Below are 20308 nucleotides of genomic sequence, written 5' to 3'. Positions count from 1 at the left end.
GAATTTGTGTTATAATGAATTTTCCATGTTTAAAATACCCTTGAAAATATAAAGACTAAAATACCCTTAAAATATATGGAAAATTGGATGGTCTTAAAGATAAATCATGGTTTTTGAAAAATTAAGGTGACAAATTGAAACTGAGGCATAATCATAGAGCATTTGTCTTAAAATTGTTGAGCGTTAGCAAGCAAAGCATAAATTCACTCATGGAAATAAGAAAGAGAAGGTATAAAATAAAATAAAATAAGTGTCAATTTAGTTCCATGCACAACAATTTTAATTTTTAAGTGCAAATAAAATCTGAGTGCATGTTTATTTACTTGTTAACGCTAATTTTTGTTTTTGTTTTTTTTTTTTAAAGAGAATGTTATGATCGGTTGTGCATGTAGCATTCTACTTTTAATATCCCAATTCCAAAGTGTCTTCTAATTTGCTTAAGTGGAGGCATGCTATTGTGATTGTCATGGGAACAAGGAAGAGAAGGGTCATAACAATCAATAAAAACAGAACATGGAAATAATGATAACATGAGCAGCACATCTCATAGCGTAGACAACCTCAGAATATTTAATATTGAACTTCAATGACCGTTTGCTTGTCAAAATTCTTGAAATGTACGGAAATATTGAATATATGTAACATTCGAGGAATAAGCTATAATGTGTAGAGACAAAGCTTTTGTTGGAAACAACAATCAGTATCAAACTGGCTGTCCTTGAAGAATTCATAGACAAAGCTATAATCTTTCAATGCGGAAGAAGAAGAAATTGAACTTCAACAATACGAGCTTTAACATCAGTTTATCATCAGTTTAACGTTGTTTTTCTTGCAAGAAAACCAAACAAAGACGTGTCCCCCAGTGTTTAACATCAGTTTATCTTGTTTGAGAATTCTTCATCAACACAAAGAGAGCTTTTCCATGTGGTCAGATCAGATGAAGGCCGCCCCTCCAAACACAAATGAACTATCTGCATATAATAAGGATGTTAAGTTTATTGCTGTCGTTAAGTATCCCTTCAGTAAAAAACATGTGCCCCTTCCACTGCCGTCAAGGGACCTTGTAAATTATCAGAAAGATTAAGATGGATGGTTCTGAGCAACGGTCTAGTGCAAAGAATATAAACAAAGGTGCCAACTTTCAAATATAAAAAAGCAAACTTACTTTTCTTTTATGATTTCACTAAGGCCAATTGGCAAACCTCCCCAAAATCATCTGCAAGATCATGCGATGATGGTCAGTAATGAGTAATCCTGTAAGCTTCATAATACAAGGAACAGAGATTGTGAGAGAGTGGAGCAATACCTTGGAGAGATCTCAGCCCTATGTTTTCTGCTACAGCTTTCATTCTTTCTCGAAATCTTCAACTTCAACACATCAGAGCATGCATTTCTCGAGTTTGTTGGAAGCTGATAAGGTCATTCTACCATAAAAGAGCATGCAATGCGCTTTAGTTTTCTTCAGTTGTAAATGTAAATAGAATGTAAAATTGTTATTCCCTAAGAATTAACAAGTGAAAGAAGGAGGGCTTCCATTAGCAGCAGTTAGCTTGAAATCTCAAAATACAAAATCCATGCCAAATTGGGTCAAGTTGGGGTAGTTCCCATTTGGAATCTTACGCAGAGAGTCTAGAGATACAACAAAGAAAAAAAATTCTAATGAAATGGAACTGTAGTTCGAATAATTGCAGAAAGCAAACCTTTCGGATGTGAAAGGCACAGAAAAGGACCAACAGAATATGAACAAACTAATTTCTCTAGTTAACCCCAACTCATGTAGCTTCTGAAAACTAATTTCCAACCAACAAGTATGTAATGTACAAGAAAATAGAGATGAAAGAGACTAATTGATACGCTAAGAACTGAAAGGGTACGACACTGAAAGATGCATATTCAATTATCCATTGTTACAATCAATGGCGCGGCAATTAGGTAGATTTATATGAATCCAATTTGTGCTTTGTTTTGAATTTGAATCATAAACATCTAGTTGTGTAATACTTTCTTAACATACCTGAAAAGTTTTTGAATTGGAAATGGCATCATATCAAATAGGGCATCCATCACATATTTCTAATTCTTCGAAGACATTATTCCATGTTACAAGTAGTACTGGCCCTTTCATCATGTAGAACCCCACTCCCAGATGACAAGCTAAGTCTTTCAAGCAAGTGAGATGAGAAGGCAAGCTTCCTCTTAGCTTCAGACTCTTGTCTAAAGTCATGTCCTTGAGATGAGGAAAATCTGGACACCGGCCTTCTGGTCTTCATTCCTCCCACTCTGGCAAATGAGTAAATCAGATGAGAAGGCACGGATGTTATCTATTACAACACTGGGGAAATACAATAAATCATGGATGTTATCTCAAATTTGTGGTATGTGTTATTCAGGAAGGCTGGAGTGAGTTGGCTAACATCAGAAGGGGAGGAATAGGAGGGTTTTCGACAATTATAAGGGGTTTTGGGGATGGAAGAGCTTCCGAATAGGGTGAGGTTCGTATCTTCACCTTGAGCATTGGTTTGAGCACAATTCAGGGATGGAAGGCAGCTCTGTTCCTGTTAAAGCTCTTACAGTTGTATTTCTCTTAAGATCAGCTCTGTTCCTGTTCTGTGATGGACGAGTACTTGTGTATTTCTCTTAAAAATCATTTGCAGATAAGAGATTATATGCATATCTACACAATCATATAGATAAAGCTACTAGGTAATGAAGTAGCAGCTGGACCAGGGAGACAGGGAAAAGGAAAGTTGCCTCCTGATGTATCATATCATCATATGTGAGAGAGAGAGAGAGAGAGAGAGAGAGAGAGAGAGAGAGGGAGAGAGAGAGAGGTCATATCATCATATGATGACTTCACCATTTATCCTGATGTATGGAATGTGAGATATGCTGGCCCAATGATCTTGTCCTGTTTTATTCTGATATCTTTTCTCCAGGGCAGAACAGCCGACGATCTTCAGATAAGAAAGAGATGGCGGCAGACCCTCTTCTGGCAGGAATTGGAGACTCGGACAACTGAAAATATATAGCTTTTGAAGAGAAGTGAGGTGTTGAAGTGCCTCTCCTGGCAGGAATTCCAGACTGTCACACCCAGCAATAAATAGTTCTTGAAGAGAAGTAAGGTGTGCAAGTCCCTTTCCATCCAAATATTTCAGAGTTGATAATGAAGAAATCCTGAGAGTGTGAAGAGTGGTAGGGAGCAGCTGTTGCTTGAGCAACGTCTCCAAGATTTCATCACTTCCCCTGCCATGAATTGTAAATTCTGTAAGGGAGACAAGTGCTTGCAAACCCCAGTTACAGTAGTCTCCCACTGATGAAGATGAAGCCCTCAGTCTCTCACAATTCTCAATTGTAAAATATCGGAGGTTGGGAGGCAAACCCCCATCATCTGCAATTGACTCCAGATTTGGAAGATCCATTATATCTAATAATCTTAGGGCTGTGAGGGTGTGAATGCGTTCAGGTAATGACTTCAACTTCTCGCATCTGCTGAAACACAATTGAGTCAGGTTGGGAGTGGGCAATCCTCCCTGGGGAAAACACACCAAATTTGGACAGCCTTCAATATTTAAATTATTGAGATGACTGAGATTCTCGACCGCTCCTTCTTCTTCAATCAAGCAAAGCGATTCCAGATTCTCACAATTGCGAATATCAAGTGTCGTCAATTTGGGAAAAATGCCCAAGGGGAAGGACCTCATTGAATCACAGCTATTCCATAGCGTCAAAGAGTCGAGCGCTGTTAATTGGGCCAACATCTCATGAGGTAGGAATTCTAATCTCCTACAACTGTTAATCTCAAGTGAGGTCAACGAAGTGGGTAGGCCATCTTCAGGGAACGACAATAGCCTTGGACAACGCCAGAGACTCAAACTTTGAAGACGATTGATGTTGGGCAAGCACTGTATGTCATTAAAACGTCTAACATAAAGTCGGGACAGGAGCTTTGTCTCTAGTAATGATAACAGTCCTGTTTGGCATCCATCTTCTATTTCCAATTCTTCAAGAGAATTGTAGTTGAGACTAGTACTAGTACTAGTGGTAGCAGTGGCCCTTTGATCATGTAAAACCCCACACCCTTTCACGCTAAGCTCCTTCAAGCAAGGCAGATCACAAGGCAAGCTTCCTCTCAGCTTTGGACACCTACTTAGAATCAACCTCCGCAGACGAGGAAAGTTTGGACCTTCACTTCCACTTGGTACCCATTCCTCCCACTCTGCCATCTCCCTAAACTCCATCATCTCCAGCGATTGAAATGGCTGAAATGGCTGACCATAGAACTCAGGACCTAACGTCCTAAGAAATTCCATCCTACATATGTTGAGCTCCTTAAGAGAAGGTAGCTGTCCAAGCGGTGGCAACTCGAAACAATAACGACAACCTTCGAGGCGCAAAACTTTTATTTTATTGAGGGCAGAGTGTCCCAACCAGTTTGGGAAGCTGGTCCCACCATAATGTTTGATGGTCAATTTCTCCAAATTCATGCCAGGTTGGAGCTTGTCAAGTACATCTCTCAACTTTTCGGAATGATCGGCTTCTTTGGAGCCCCATGCCAACTCTAAATCCTTGAGATCTTGTTTGTTCTTCAAATTAGCTTGCAAGGCATCCCTACCATCAACCACGTTATCAAGCTTCAAAATTGAAAGTTTTCCTCCAAGATGGGACAACTCCCCCAATTCGCCAATAGTTGATCCAGTAGATTTCCCCACAACAAAAGTAGTCAATGTTCTCAAACTTTTTAGTCTACTCATTTCCAGCGGCATCTCTTCAATTTGAGTTCCACTACAATCAAGATTTCTCAAGTTAATCAATTTTCTCATGTCTGCAGGCAATTCAAAAAGAGACTCACAACCTACCAATAATAATGTTTGTAGACTATAGAGAGTGCAAATTGTGGTAGGCAACCTTTTGATTGCAGTATTAGAGAGATCCAAGTGGCGCAAATGAATGAGATTACCAATAGAATGGGGTAACTCAACAATATTACCATAGTTTGACAATTTTAGCACCCGTAAACATGTTAAATTTGGCAATAACTCATGTAAGACCTTTTTACTTATATAATATGTACCCCTTTCTCTTCCAAGAGGTAGGAAGGTTCGCAAATGCTTAACCTCATATAATGGCTCAAATTTCGCAGCACAATCAAATTGGCCTATAGCGTACGACAAATGCCGAACTTTTTTCAAAACTTCATGTGATTCGCCCCCTTCCCATCTCAAACAGGATTCCCTTGACATAGACATGGCCAAGTCATTGATGAGATCATGCATTGTGAACTTCTCATTTCTTGATCTTTGAAAAAATGATCGTGACAATAAGTCATCAAAGTATTTCTTAGTGAGCTCTTCCATACTTTTCTCACTCTCAGCTTGTGGAATTAAACTTTCTGCCACCCACAGTAGAACAATATCTTCCTTTTGGAATTTATAGCCCTTCGGAAAAATTGAGCAATAAGCAAAACATCGTTTTAAATGAGTTGGGAGATAACAGTAACTCAATCTTAGAGCTGGAATTGTATTACATTTTTCAGGAGGCAACTCCCAAATATTGCTATTTAGTATGCTATTCCATTCCTCAAAATTTGTGTTGAAACGTAAGAGGCCTCCAAGTGTCTCTGCAGCTAATGGTAAACCGTTGCACTTAGAAGCAATTTTCTTACCAACTTCTTCCAGCTCTAGATGCGCACTTGAGTTTCCATTTTCGAAGGCATGTTTTGAAAGTAACAACCAACAATCCTCATTGGACAGCTGTTCCAAAAAGTGAATTGGAACGGTGCGTATGCGAGCTGCAACACTTTCGTTACGTGTTGTCACAATGACCCAACTTCCACTTGCCCCGGATGCAAAAGGACGTTGCAAGAGACTCAAATCACCATAGTTCTCATTCCAAAGGTCATCCAACACAAACAGAAATTTCTTGCCCTTTATTTGTTGTCCTAGCTCAACTTGAAGAAAACTCAGGTCTTTATTATCGTAAGCTTTTGAACTGACTGACTCAAGTAGGGTCTTAGTTACCCTAGTAACATCAAAAGCTTCCGAAACATAAGCCCAGGTTCTAAGATTAAAATGCTCTTTCACTTTTTCATCATTATAAAGGAGCTGAGCGAGGGTTGTCTTGCCAACCCCGCCCATTCCCACTATGGTGATGACGGAGACATCCTTGTCGCTTGCATCATCAGATAACAACAGTTTCATCAGCTTTTCTTTATCTCCATCCCTACCGTACACACAAGATTCATCCACCAAGGAAGTTGTTGGAGTTCTTTGAGAAACCTTCCCCCCAACAACACCTTCTCTCAGCCCAAGGAAATCTTTTTGTTTTGCGAGGTGTTCTAATCTATCAAACAACTCTTGAATCCTACCATTCATGCCTTGATAAAAAGGATTAAGAGAAGTAGAGAGGAAGTTCCACACCTGAGTTTTGACGGTTTGAAATTCAGCTTCCACCTTGCATCGCAAAACTTCAGCATTGATCTCATCCAGAAGGTCATCCGCATCAAAGACAGCATCTTGAAGCTTATCAAGCCACTCTTTCACGTAGCTGTTCCGGAATTGCTTCTCCTCCGCGTCATTAAGCACCGCATTAAGGCTCAACAACGTTATCTCCAGTTTCTTCACAAGCGACTCGTCCAGTTTCTTTCTCCGGAACAAGTCCACGAACTCGCTGGAACCAATCTTGTCAAACAGCACCTGCACGGAGGCAGAGAGAATAGCCTCTCCAACCAAAGCCATGTTTCGATTCTTTGCAAAGGATTTGGACTTGAGTTCAGATTTGAAGCAAGTTTTGCAGCAAAAGATTTGGCTGTTCAGAAGTTAAGATATATGTTGCTCTCAGTATCATTGACTTGGAGTCTTCGAGTGAGAATACTATTGCAAAAAGACAAGACACGGTTAGACTCGTCATACAGCTGTCCTCAATTATTGTGTTAGAACATTTTATATTGGTAAATAAAGCCTTTATTTTTTATATGGTAATGGTTCCAAGTTCTTCCTCATTGCAAGTTTTTCCTCACACTGTCTTTAGTGTCGGCGGACTAATTGTGTTAGAAGATTTTATATTGGTAAATAAAGCTTTTATTTTTATATGATCATGGTTTCAAGATCTTTTTTTGTGTCGGTAGGCTTTATCAAAAGTGATTATAGCAGGCTGGTGATTGTGGGAGTAGAATTTAGGGAATTTGTAAATTGGTATGAAATTACATTCTCAATAAATTATGGGAGTAGAATTCAGGGAGGAATTGATAAATAAAGCTTTTATTTTTATATGGTCATGGTTTCAAGTTCTTCCTTTTATTTATATTTAATATTAACTATTTTTTATTATTGCTTTTATGTCTATACTTTATTCAAAAATTAAAATAATAAATAATAAAAACATTTATAACTCCTTAAAAAAAAGAGTATGTTGTAAACTAAAGAGATTATGGAGAGAATTGAGATGGAGAGAAGGCGTAGAAGCCTAATATTTTCATTGAATGTTTTCTCTGTACATTACAAGTGAGGATGAAGTCTTATTTTATAGGCAACAAAATCTGGTAGTGTTATTGCCTCCCGTGGATATGTGGTTGGCTCTCAAGCGATGATGGCAAACAAGCTTCATCATTTCTCTTCAATCAATTAGGTAGTGGGCTCTACCGGGATCCATTCTTGACTTTACAACATTCCCCCTTGGAGACCACAAATGGTATGGAATATGTGTCGTTAAAAACCTTGCCAGTAAAAACCCAATGGGACAAAAAAAAACTGGTCGAAGGGAAAAAGAGTACATAACTATGTGTAACATAAAAATTCTGTGAATATTAACACGCGTGCGACACTGCCTCGTTAAAACCTTGCCAGGAAAAACCCAGTGGGATAAAAACCTGAACGAATAAAAAAGAGTACAGTGTGTGAAGGTCCTTATTAACAGCACGCTCCCCCTGATGCTTGGCAAAATATCTTTTAAGCCATACTGTTGATCATCTTTCTTAATATCATAGTTGACACTGCTTCTGTGAGTCAATCTTGAGCGACACTACCTCGTTAAAATCTTACCAAGAAAAACCCAGTTGGATAAAAACCTGGATGAAGGAAAAAGAGTACAGTGTGTGAAGGTCTTTATTAATACCACGCTCCCCCTGATGAATATCTTTCCCTGAAAACTTCATGACTAGCTTTTTCTAGTAAGCGACCATATAAATTTCCAGAGTCCGTATATCCAATAACACTTGGGCTATTAGTAAGTTTACTCGATGGAGCTGAGCTCTATCCGGTCCAGTATACTTCCGGAAAAACATTTAAGTGCCCAACGGATAATCCTTAAAAAAGTGCTTCAATACTTTCTTAGTATAAGCAAAAAAAAATCTTGTTGGCACGATGCTTGATCGTTAGGTCGAGACAAATATTTCTTATACTCTTCAGAAGCTTTAATGTGTTGCAAACATATTATAATCAATGTACTCTGTAATGACCCAAACCAAAAATTCATTTGTTATCAATAATTTATTTTGAGAAAAGACAATTTTGCTCTCGGAATATTTATTTAAGAAAAAAGTGACTTTTTGATCGAGAAGGAATTTGACAATTTCACTTACACTGTTGCGTAGAGCACAATGAAATGAGTTCATAGACATGTAGTGGGTCCGAATCGGAGTTGTAACGAAAGAGTTATGGTCAAAAGAGTCTCAGTGGCAAAATTATAAATTTTTCGAAGTTGGTTTTTATAAAAACCAGCTTTCTCTCTCTCCCGCGACTCTCCGCCCCTCCTCCTTCTTCACCTTGTAACTCCGGTCACCGACCACGGCTGTGGACGGGGTCGGTACCAAAACGACCGGGGCGACGTCCTCTTCCTACCCCAGCCACCTCCCGCCACTAGCCGCTGCGGATTCGCCGGAATCTGGAGATGAAGCGGCAGACATCGTCCAAACTTCAAAGCCGTCGATCTCCCTCCTCCGGCCACCAATTCCGTCGACCGAGGTATGGATTTTGAACCTCTCGAGCTGTTCTAGCTGCCTGTTGGGTAGGATTAGATCGATTCATAGTGTAGCTATTGGATTTTTGAGCTTGAAATTTCAGCCAATTTTTGGCCTCCGTGATCGGCCACTTCCGGTCAATTTTTGGGGTAGGTCCAAGAACAAAAGTGGCTCCAAATATGGTGTTTTACCTAGGGTAGGAGTTTGGAGCCGTGGTTTGAAGTTTTTCCGGCGAGCCGGAATCGTTTTAGACAGCCATCGCTGCCGGCCCGTGCTGGGGTGCGTGGGTGAGGGTAGTGCAGTGGCACTGTGTCTTGTTGCGACCCTTATGTTGTCACAAGCGCGTAGGATTTCGCGGATCTCAATTTGGATCCCGTTTGAGCCCCGAACGGATTTTCCATATTGTGCGATTCCCGGGTTCAATATTACCGAACAGTTGGATCGCGCTCAATTTCGGATATGTTGTTCCAAATAATTTCAGGATCGTGTAGGATTCGACGGATTGTGAATCGGAGTCCCGGATACTCCGAAATCGCGAACCCTGGGGCTAGGGTTTGGAAATTTTATGATTTCACGATCGTGGTCAATCCGATAGTCAGTTTCAAACCAAACTTGCAGGACATGGTTCCTTAAATGTGAGGAACTTAAAGGAACTCTCAGATTGGTCATTGGAGGTCGTGGACCCCATGGGGTTCCGTTTCGACCAATATAGAAGTTTAACGCTTAGTGAAGTCTCGAGTCCTTTCAGACGATTTTAAACATCTGAAATGCCTAAGTGGGCAGAAACATGACTTTAAAGTTAGTGCACGCACTTTTAGAAGTCGGGGGTCAGGGTTTTACTTAAAAATTTATACCGAGCAGTTTTATTAATTAAATATTCATGATGGTTTACCAGGCACCCGGGACCAGGCAGGCCCGCAGGAGAGACCTTCAGGAGGTCTAGCCAGCTTGGACCAGGAGTGAGTGGACTTTCTTCCATAAATGATTTTATATAAATGAGTTTATATGAATGAATTTCATTATTTGATCTTGAATAAGTTTTATTGAATGTTTTCCGAGCATGATTTGTGCAGTAAAATATCTTTATTTCTATGCTGCTTAGTTGAACATGCTAAAGAGTTATAGAAAGCAGAGTTTGACACTTGTATCAGATAAAATAGCAGCCCAGCTTCATAAAATAACAAAATTTAGTTATTTATCAGATTTTTCAAAAATATTTTATTTTAAACCACCATGTACCCAACTACAGTTATTACCTCAGTTATGTCGATGTCTACGGACATCCAGTTTACCCTCAGTTTTGTCAGTGCACTTGACATTGCCTCACGAGTTTCGGGGACGCTCGGACCGTGAGTGCCAGGATTTGCGGCTCGGATAGACTGTGTGTCGCCGAGACCTGCCAGGATTTGCTGCTCGAATAGACTCTGTGTCGCCGAGACCTGCCAGGATTTGTGGCTCGGATTGACTTGGTGTCCCGAGACTTGCCAGGATTTGTGGCTCGAGTTGACTTTATGTCACCGAAACCTGCCAAGATTGCGGATCAGGCTGACTACGGTCCCCTGAATCCTGCCAGTTAGCGGCTCGAGTTGACTTTGTGTCACCGAGACTTGCCAGCGGATCAGGCTGACTATAGTCCCCTGAATCCTGCCAGTTTGCGGCTCGGGTTAACTTTGTGTCACCGAGACCTACCAGGGGAATTGACGGAATTACAAGGGTACATCCGAGTGGTAATTTAATTGATTACAGAGCTTTTATGCAAGATTTGAGCACATTGCTTTTATGCAAGTTTGATTACAGTGTTTTTGTGCAAGTTTTGATTTCAGTGCTTTCATGCAATTTTGATGGTTTGGAATGTGATTGTATATATATGTATATATTTATGTGAATGCTTTGTAATTGAATCTAGTCGAACATTCAGATTTTTAAATCTATTTTTCTATAGTGGGGGTTATTATGTTCAAATATTGTTTTTTGAATCTTTATTTTTGTCCACTCATATTTTCAAATGTTTTGCCCCCCTAGGCTGTAGCGTGCACAGGAAAACCACCACCGAGCCATCTTGTCTTCCACGTCATATCCTTACAAAAGTGTGGGCTTGTAAAAAGATTAACTTATCTGTATACTATTAGAACTGCTTTGATATTTGCCCTCGATGGAGAATTGAACTGGGTATTGTATCTTAAGTATGCTGGTTGTTGGTTGTATGGATATTTTTGCTCGTTTTGACAGGTGTAAGTTTTGGGATTGAACAAAATACAGGGGAGACTCTGCCAAAATTTCGGTAGGAGTCAAGGTTAAAATTTCAAGTAGTAGGGCAAATAGGTCAATTGTGCCCGACATTCGCCAAGTGGGGGACACGCAAAGGGTTCGACTCGAATTCCAAAGCAGAATTTGGTTCGGGTCCTGTCATACTCACTGAGGCAATTTATGCATATTAGTATTGATGCAGATTTTGTGCTTCAGGCACATGTTCTTCAGGGACTTGCTTCATACAATTTCAATCCTTTCAAGGATTTTGTTTAAAGGGATTAAACTTTATGACACATTATATAGCTTTAACCCAGCTATTTATACATCTTTAGGGAATCACTTCTGGTGATATGCTTCGTGCATTTAATAACCCTTAAAGATAACATGTTGGTCTCCGTAAATATGCAATAAGGGGGGGCACAATTGAATTTGTAGATATGGAGAAAACCCAACATTCCTTGTTTCTGCCAGAAACATTGTGTCATACAAAGTAGGTATATTCCCTTTTATTCCGAATACCCAAGTATAACTTTCAGTATTAACAAATTTTGGGGTTCGTACTGTGGGTTTGTTCTTTCACGTTCATTCTTATCTATAATGGAATTACCTCATTCCATTTTGGCTAATGATATTGTCGACATTTAATAATTGAACGTGGTGCCAATCAACACAGCCCATTGATGATTTGAGTAGCTACTCCAAAATCAAAATTTGTCATTCATCAAATCATGATCCCACCATTCTCATGTGCATGCGCATGCATCAATTATAAGCATTTCTTTGCTTTTGGGTACCCAAGCCACTGCAGAGGGCTTTTATTATGTGAGAATGTGGATTATAACCTCCAATGGAGCGTTATTTTATAGTAAGGCGTGGATAATCTCCATTTAGGGAGTTGGAACATTTAGAACCCATATATCTGTCATGCTGCAGGCATGCTACAGATTAATACATACATGTCAATTAATTTTTGGGACTTTAACCCATACAATTTGCTACGCATTAGGCGTGCACAATATCAATATTGACATGTCAAAGGATTGTCCTTTGGGGACTTCAATCCACATCATTTGCTACGCAACAGGCGTGCATCATATTGATCACTGCTATACCCATATTTTGTTCTTATGGGACTTTAATCTGTGCAGTGTATTATCAATGTATCCAACTTGCAATCTGTAAAATTTGCGTTAATAATTCATGGATACATACAAGCCATTCTTTTTGAACGGACTTATCTCCCCATTTGGTTACCTTTCAAGATAAAATATCAAATAAGTATATAAGCATAAAATAACACAAGTATTGCTTACATCCTTAGGTGGGAGAAACTTTTCTCAAGTATCATTCAAACTCGTATCGGCCCAGTAAATATAATGTAGTGCTTGATGATCTAGTTATATCCTGCAAGAGCAAAAATCACAATTCTTTTGCCTCTGTCAAAACAAATAACCCTCAGAGTTAGGATCACTTCATGGATTCTTTCTTCAGATGTTCATTCTAAAGAAATAAAATCTCTTATGAACAGAGAGTTATAAAAAGAAAGAAAAGATACAAAAATTGTGATATTGATTGCAAGGTAAGGTAAGCAATCAAGGAAGGAAGCTGGAGGGAGCAGACAACAAGCTCTCATTTCTCCTAGTCTAGAAGGACCTCAGGAGATTAGAGCATAAGGTCGCCTTCACAGTTCCCTGATGTAGCGGAAACGTGATTAGGGATAGTCTCGCTTCCTGAATGGATGATCAGAGATAGTCTTGCTTCTCGGGCATATTGAGTGCTTACTGATAAGAAAAACAAGTAGATATAGCATCACTAGGTATGGAGAAAACTGGATGTCTTCTGCAAAGAAAATTTCGTTAGTAACACATTTATACACAAATACAATGAATAGGTAGAACCGGTGAATTTCAAATTAACCATAGGAAAATTGCGAGATTCTCGGGGTACTTTTGAAAAAGTAGTTCCGTGAAATCCGTAAAGCAAGATCGGCTTTGACGAAAATAATACTTGAAAACGCCGAAAGTGCCGACAGGCATTATTAGAGGCCGCGTGAAGTTTTGGAATCTGGGAAAGAAAAAGATAATATGGGGATCCGAGAAGATATTGGGATCTTGGAAATGTTGCCACATTTTCGTCTATAGATATTGCCTTTGCAAAACTTGATTGGAGCAACTGCGTTTCAACTCAACTTCCTTCATTTTCTGAAACTTTAGTTTTTCTAAGACTTTCTTCGAAACCTTCTTAAAATGGCTTCCTCTTCTTCCTGCCCAAATTATTTCAATTTAAATGATGCTCCCACAACAACCAGTGACGCCAAAGTTTGGCGTCCATCCTTTGTATCCCAAAATCGTCATCTCACAGTTAATGATTCTGTGATGATGAATGATGCTACTGCTGTCATAGTAGCTAGGAATTTCATTACTTCAATGGATGAAATATTGTTAACAAGAAGGTCTGAGGAAGAGGCTATTGATGACTCAATGGCTTCTAGCATTCAGAGTGCTGCTTCTGTTTCTAACATGGCTGATCGTTTGCGTGCTAGAGCAAACGAGGTTCAGAAGCTAACAACTGAAAATTCGTCTCTTCAAAGAATGCTTCATGAGTCTTAACAGGAGGTTGAGAAACTTAAAGGAGAGAATAATGCCTTGTTGAAACTGGTGAGTTCGTACTCTGTTGATACACTGAGAAGGCTAGACATGCTGCAGGTCTCAAATGAAAGAATTTTGGGAGACCATGAGAGGCTCATGGCTAAGCTTAAGAGGCGCCGTCCTCTGCCTTCAGAGGCTTCCAGAACATAATGTAATTTTATAGATTTTACAGGGCCTGCACCTTCATTGCAGGTGGAAAAAATCTATATGTTGTATGCTCCTTTCCTGTTATAATAATTGCGCACGTTCTTAAACTTGCACATGTGGTTTTTGCGTCTTTTCAAAATGACGGTTTGGAACCTTGTGCCTTATAGGTTCAAATAACCACATCGACTCTCCCAAATTTCATATTTTAGCGCATGGTAGCCCGGAACTTTTGGCCTGGGCTAAACACAAACTCAGAATTTATTTGCCCTTTTCAAATGGACATGAAATATGAATTGAGTAAAAGCCACGATAATATCGCAATATAGTAGTGAAGAGCATTAACTACTATATACCCACAACTTCAAGTTCAGGATCTCTCATATATTTGGATCCATGGGCTTCCGGCCCAGATATAATAAAATATGTGGGGAGCCTCAATTCATCATTTGAGGTTTATATTGATATTATCCATTTCGCGGTGTATTCTTAACAACCGGAATTCACAAAATATATTTCTTCCTTGAGGTGTCGATTATAACAAAATCAAACTTTATTAAATTCATCATCTTCTTATGCCAAAGAAATATGTGGCATACCACAATTTGCAATAATACCTCAAGGGTTGTCCATTTAATTGTTGGAACTTTAGGTTCTCAACACTGTTAGATTTTGAACTTCAGGCCAAAATCACATATTCTCATGGTATGGACATTCAATCCCCTTAGATTTTGAACTTCGGGCCAAAATCACATATTCTCATGGTATGGACATTTTTACAATTTTTGTACATATTTCTGGACTTCAAGCCCTTACATAATTGTCCATATTTTGAGGAACTTCTAGCATCTCATTTAATTGCTCATCCATGAGTTTAAGGAACTGCAGGTTCCCTTTTGTATATAGTGACGGTTTACCCAAAATGGTTAATATTTATGTATCCGTCACTATTCATATATCCGGTACTATTCATCAAGTCATGAATACGTATCTATTCATGTGTACAGTACATTTGCCAGTACAGTTATTATCCATATGTACGGCACTATGAACCAATACGGTACTGTTACATCATTAAGGAACCCCAGGTCCTTATTTACATGTCAGGGATCAAGGACCCTCAAGTCCAATCACATGTTTACAAATATAGTACCGGAGAGACTGCCAGCTCTCATATTAATATCATCATCAAGGATCTTCAAGTCCTGATGTAATTGTATGATGAGGATCAAGGAACTTCTGGTCCTGATTTGCATACTATAAAAACTCATCATACCACACAATTAATCCATAAAATAAATTGCTTGTAAATAAATTACTGGTAAATAAATTACTGGTATGGACGATAAACCCGCACCATACTTTAAATAAATGTAAATGTGCGGTAAAATAAATTCATAAATTAAATTGCTTGATGTATGGACGTTAATCCCGCACCATACCTTAAATAAAATTAAATGTGCGGTAAAATAAATTCATAAAGTATGAGGGTTAATTCCACATCATACTTTAAATAAAATTAAATGTGCGGTAAAGTAAATTCATAAAGTATGAGGGTTAATTCCACATCATACTTTAAGAAAAAGTAAATTTGCGATAAAGTAAACGTGCTTGTATGGGCACTAATTCTGCTCCATACATTTAAATAAAAGTATAGGCATGGACGATAAACCCGCGCCACCCTTTTAAATAGATACTGTTGTATGGGCACTAATTCTGCTCCATACATTTAAATAAAATAAATGTGGAAATAAAATCACCACTAAAAATGTAAGAGGTGAAACCATCCATAATATTATATAAATTATTATACTATATGTTCTTATATTAATATATAATAAGAAAAGTAGGGAAAGTGATTAGTGGAATATCACGCATGCTCCAGGCTTTCAAATCAGTTGCCTTTATCCTGTCCCCAAGCCAATTACTTTCTTATTATTATAATATATTAAACCAAAGTAGCTTTCCAACGTAGTTTTGTACAGGTTTGAATCCATGCCCCTCCTTTTCCACTGCTACCACTGTACCTGCACCAATTGGCTTATTAAATACTGTAGAGAAATAATAAAGTAATAGAAAGCATAAGGGCAGAGGGCTTATTGGATTTTTATTTATTTTTCTTTCTTTCGGTGGGTTTGCTGTTCTCAAAACAGGCTTTAGCACTTCTCCTTTCTGATATAGTGCTGCTCTGGGATCTCCATCGACATGGGCTAGAAGTCTCTTGCGCACCCATATTCAATTATAGCGGCTTATTGCTAGCTCATGTGGTGTTCTTTTTGCCATTCTGTTTCCACACCCATCAATATCTGGAGAAATTAAACTGATTGGTTGCTCTAATGTGCTAGGAGCTGGAGCCGCTGATACAAACTTGGGTGTTGCCGACATAGGCAAAAGCGCAGCTACCGAAATATTCCTCCGGTTCCGGACCCTCACGGCCCAAACAACGTACGGATCAGCAATTATGGTGCTCACCGGCGTCCACGAACCCAGAAAATTCTTTTGCTCGGACGAGCTCAGAGTAGCGTGGCAAGTCGGATCCGATGAAGCCGTACCACTCCTTGGTGGCAACGAAGGTGATGAGGGGTGTGTTGTTGGGTTTCTTTGAGGATAGGAGTTTGCAGAGGTTCATCATGGGATAGATGTGGCCTCTGCCGGGATAGGGTAGCGCCACTACGTGACAGACTGAAAGATATACAATTTCTAACATCACTTTCTAACATCATCTCATCCTGTAAGTGACCATGGCGGAATGCAAAAACATATGACAGAAACAAAACATTTTATCCACAACACAGACTTTTCTGCTTCCTCATTATTTCAGCTGTCCCGATTTACAAAAACGAGCTGTGAAGTAAAATCACAATTTCTTCTCTTCTTGGATAAATATTGTTTCATATCCAATTGCAGCATGCAGATGCTTCTTGTTTTCCATTTAAGCCACAACCAACATTCAGTTATGTTATTAACAGTTAATTCGTGGGGCGGCATGAATCCATCTCGTGGATAGAAAATACAGTTCTTTGGCACAGTTTGTACCAAATTGAAACACAGGAGGAGGGCTATAAATGTTATTAAAAAAAAAAAAACAAGTCTTAAAGTAATAGTGCAGCACTTTCAATGAAATCATAAAATGGAGTATGATTCACAACCTAACAGAAAGAAGAAACTAATTCCTCAGCAAGGATCTGACAATTTTTAATGAATCAATTTAATAAGAACATTCCTCAGCAAGGATTCACAGATTACAAAATCCCTCCCTCCCAGATATACTTTGCTCCCATGAAACAGTAGGATGAAGGAAACTGTGAGAAAAACATCCAAATCTTGAATGAAACTTGAAGGAGATTTTTATTTAATCAATTGTTTTCATCAATCAGGATGAATGAAATTTGACAGATACTGGTGTAACATTGATTTATACTTTCATGCAGACTCACACGAGCAAGTTCCAGCAAACTCAAGCAGAGCATTCTGTAAGAATTTCAATTAATTGCTTAATAATCTAATTAATTAAAATTCCAGCATAATATTGAAGAAATCAAAAGGCAAAAAAGAGTAAAGACCTCCGTGTTGTTATGGTCTTGGACGGCGAAGCGAGCGAGGTCTTGGTTTCGAGGCTGTTCTGGGAGGCATGGGATTCGTGGACTCCGCCGAGAGTGGCCATGTTTTGGAGTTGGGAGGGATTTGATTCTTCTGCCAAGGATGAGAATGCGAGGAAAGGTAAGAAGACGAAGAGGTTGAGTTGCATAAACAGACGCAAGGAGGAAGAAGAAGATGATTTCGATTTCAATTTCGGCGGAGGACACTTGAGGACAGATGGGAATTTATCTCTTTCGCTGCTCGGAGTCTTCTTGTATAAGTGTCATACACGTGTCGCTTTAAGTATCTATCTTTGCTAAGTCGGTTGTTTCCTTTTTTCTACTTTTCTTTTCAAGCATAGTCTGTAAGCAGCAGGAAAAAAAAAAACTCTCTCTTTTTGCTAACTCTCTCTTTTTGTTCCCCAAAAAAAAAAAAAAACTTATGACATGTTTGGTATCTTATTTGGATCTAATTTTATAAATTGAAAAATAAATTTTAAATCTAAAGCCACAAAAATCCATTTGATAAGCCCATTTTTAAAAACTCAAAAACACCCCATTATTAAAAACAAAAATAAAAGTTAATTTTATAGTTTTTTTTTCTCTATCTCCTCCCTCTCTCGTCTCTCTCTCTCTTTGCCCCAACTCTCCCCCGTCTCTCCATCTCCTCTCTCTCTCTCTCTCTCTCTCTCTCTCTCTCTCTCTCTCTCTCAATTTTTTTATGGTGTGCTTTGAGAATGTCTAAAAAATTTTACAATAAAAAAAGAAGAAGGTGTGGACTTGGTCTCAGTGGGCTGAGGAAATTTGTGTGTAGAAAGTAGATGTGCCATATTAGAGAGAGGGGGAAGAAGGGGTAAAGGGAAGGGGGAATGGAGGAAGGGGCTGTGAAGAGGGAAGGGTGAATGGATTTCAAGGTGGACAAGGTTGGTTGGAGTTGCCAGTGGCACACAAGGGATGGGGGAAAGCGATTTTTTTGTTCTTTCTAATTTTAATTGTTTAAAAGATATACAATTTGTGTTATAATGAATTTTCCATGTTTAAAATACCCTTTAAATATATGGAAAATTAGATAGTGTTAAAGACAAATCATGGATTTTGAAAAATTAAGGTGACAAATTAAAACTGAGGCATAATCATATGGCATTTGTCTTAAAATTGTTGAGCGTTAGCAAGCAAAACATAAATTCACCCATGGAAATAAGAAAGAGGGGGTATAAAATAAAATCAGTGTCAATTTAATTCCATGCACAACAATTTTAATTTTTAAGTGCAAATAAAATCTGAGTGCATGTTTATTTACTTGTTAACGCTTAATTTTTTTAAGAGAATGTTATGATCAGTTGTGCATTGTAGCATTCTACTTTTAATATCCCAACTCCAAAGTGGAGGCATACTATTGTGATTGTCATGGGAACAAGGAAGAGAAGGGTCATAACAATCTATAAAACCAGAAAATGGAAATAATGGTAACATGAGCAGCTCATCCCATAGCATAGACAACCTCAGAAGATTTCATATTGAACTTCAATGACCGTTTGCTTGTCAAAATTCTTGAATATATGTAACATTCGACGAATAAACTATAGGGAGATTCACTATTATACCCAATATGGGGGCTCAAATTATAAAAATACCCTATATAAAATGGACTTTAGAAACACACCCAAAACCCATTTACAACATAACAAAAAATCTTTTAACTTCTTATAAATTACAAAACTGCCATCAATTTCTTAAAACAAGCCCAACCCCAAAATCTCATAAAAATACCCAAAGCACTCAATAGGGCATCAAATTAATTTAATAATCAATATTAAATTCAATAAGGCTAGCTATCATTTTTTGGGTTTTTTTTGGGTTTGTTTATAAGAATTCAATTGTGTAGGGTTTATTTATAATATTAGTGCTAGAAATGGGTATATCGCTAAATATCTCTAAACTATAATGTGCAGAGACAATGCTTTTGTTGGAAACAACAATCAGTATCAAACTGGCTGTCCTTGAAGGATTCATAGACAAAGCTATAATCTGTCAATGCGGGGCGAGGAAATTGAACTTCAACAATACGAGCTTTAACAGGTTTAAGTACACAATCCATGGCTGTCTTTGAAGGATTCATAGACAAAGGCCAACAAACTGGCTGCATGTGGCATTACATAGAAAGTAAATTTCAACAACTTCATCATCATCCGATAAAGTTTTCTTGCAAGAAAACCAAACAAGGACGTGCCCCCCAGGGTTTAACATCAGTTTATCTTGTTTGAGATGAAGAATTCTTCATCAACACAAAGAGAGCTTTTCCATGTGGGACCATCAACCATAACCATCAACCATCAACCATAATATTTCTTCCTTTTTAGCTACACTACACTAGAAGAACTAGATAGATATGTTCCATCCATTTGGACCAATTAATAGGTCATTCTACCTTAAAAGAGCATGCAATACGCTTTAGTTTTCTCCCACACCCTTTCACCTTAAGCTTCTTCAAGTAAGGCAGATCACAAGGCAAGCTTCCTCTTAGTTTTGGACACTTTTCTAGAATCAGCTCCTGGACGAGGAAAGTCTGGACCTCCACTTACACTTGATAACCATTCCTCCCACTCTGGCATCTCCTCAAACTCCAGCTTCTCCAGTGATTGAAATGACTGAAATGGCTGACCATACAACTCAGGACCTACTCTCTTAAGAAATTTCATCTTATGTATGTAGAGCTCCTTAAAAGCGGGTTGTCC

At 38.6% G+C, this 20308-nt stretch overlaps 2 protein-coding genes across 3 annotated transcripts in view; both read right to left on the bottom strand.

Moving 5' to 3' along the window:
• Window positions 1–20308, bottom strand: part of LOC117619377 (putative disease resistance protein At3g14460) — a 53071-nt gene that overhangs the window by 21003 nt on the left and 11760 nt on the right. The gene's annotated exons all lie outside the window — the stretch shown is intronic.
• Window positions 548–6841, bottom strand: LOC117619375 (putative disease resistance RPP13-like protein 1). 2 transcript variants are annotated; one of them, XM_034349308.1, is made up of 5 exons: window positions 2507–6841; window positions 2015–2280; window positions 1307–1424; window positions 1166–1216; window positions 548–971 (listed from the first exon to the last, which is right to left on the bottom strand). In XM_034349308.1, the coding sequence occupies exon 1, from the start codon at window positions 6732–6734 to the stop codon at window positions 2841–2843; it is 3894 nt and encodes a 1297-aa protein (XP_034205199.1). In that variant the 5' UTR covers window positions 6735–6841; the 3' UTR covers window positions 548–971; window positions 1166–1216; window positions 1307–1424; window positions 2015–2280; window positions 2507–2840. The 2 variants fall into 2 exon arrangements, with proteins under 2 accessions (XP_034205199.1, XP_034205198.1); XM_034349307.1 differs by having other exon boundaries at window positions 2015–6841.

Source organism: Prunus dulcis, chromosome 2 (genome assembly GCF_902201215.1).
Source record: "Prunus dulcis chromosome 2, ALMONDv2, whole genome shotgun sequence".
In the NCBI taxonomy this organism is placed as follows: domain Eukaryota; kingdom Viridiplantae; phylum Streptophyta; class Magnoliopsida; order Rosales; family Rosaceae; genus Prunus; species Prunus dulcis.
This window is presented reverse-complemented; position numbering and strand designations above follow the sequence as displayed.

Bases quoted from the DNA above. Each gene is read 5' to 3' on its own strand.
- LOC117619375 (XM_034349307.1), bottom strand. From the start codon at position 6,734: ATGGCTTTGGTTGGAGAGGCTATTCTCTCTGCCTCCGTGCAGGTGCTG.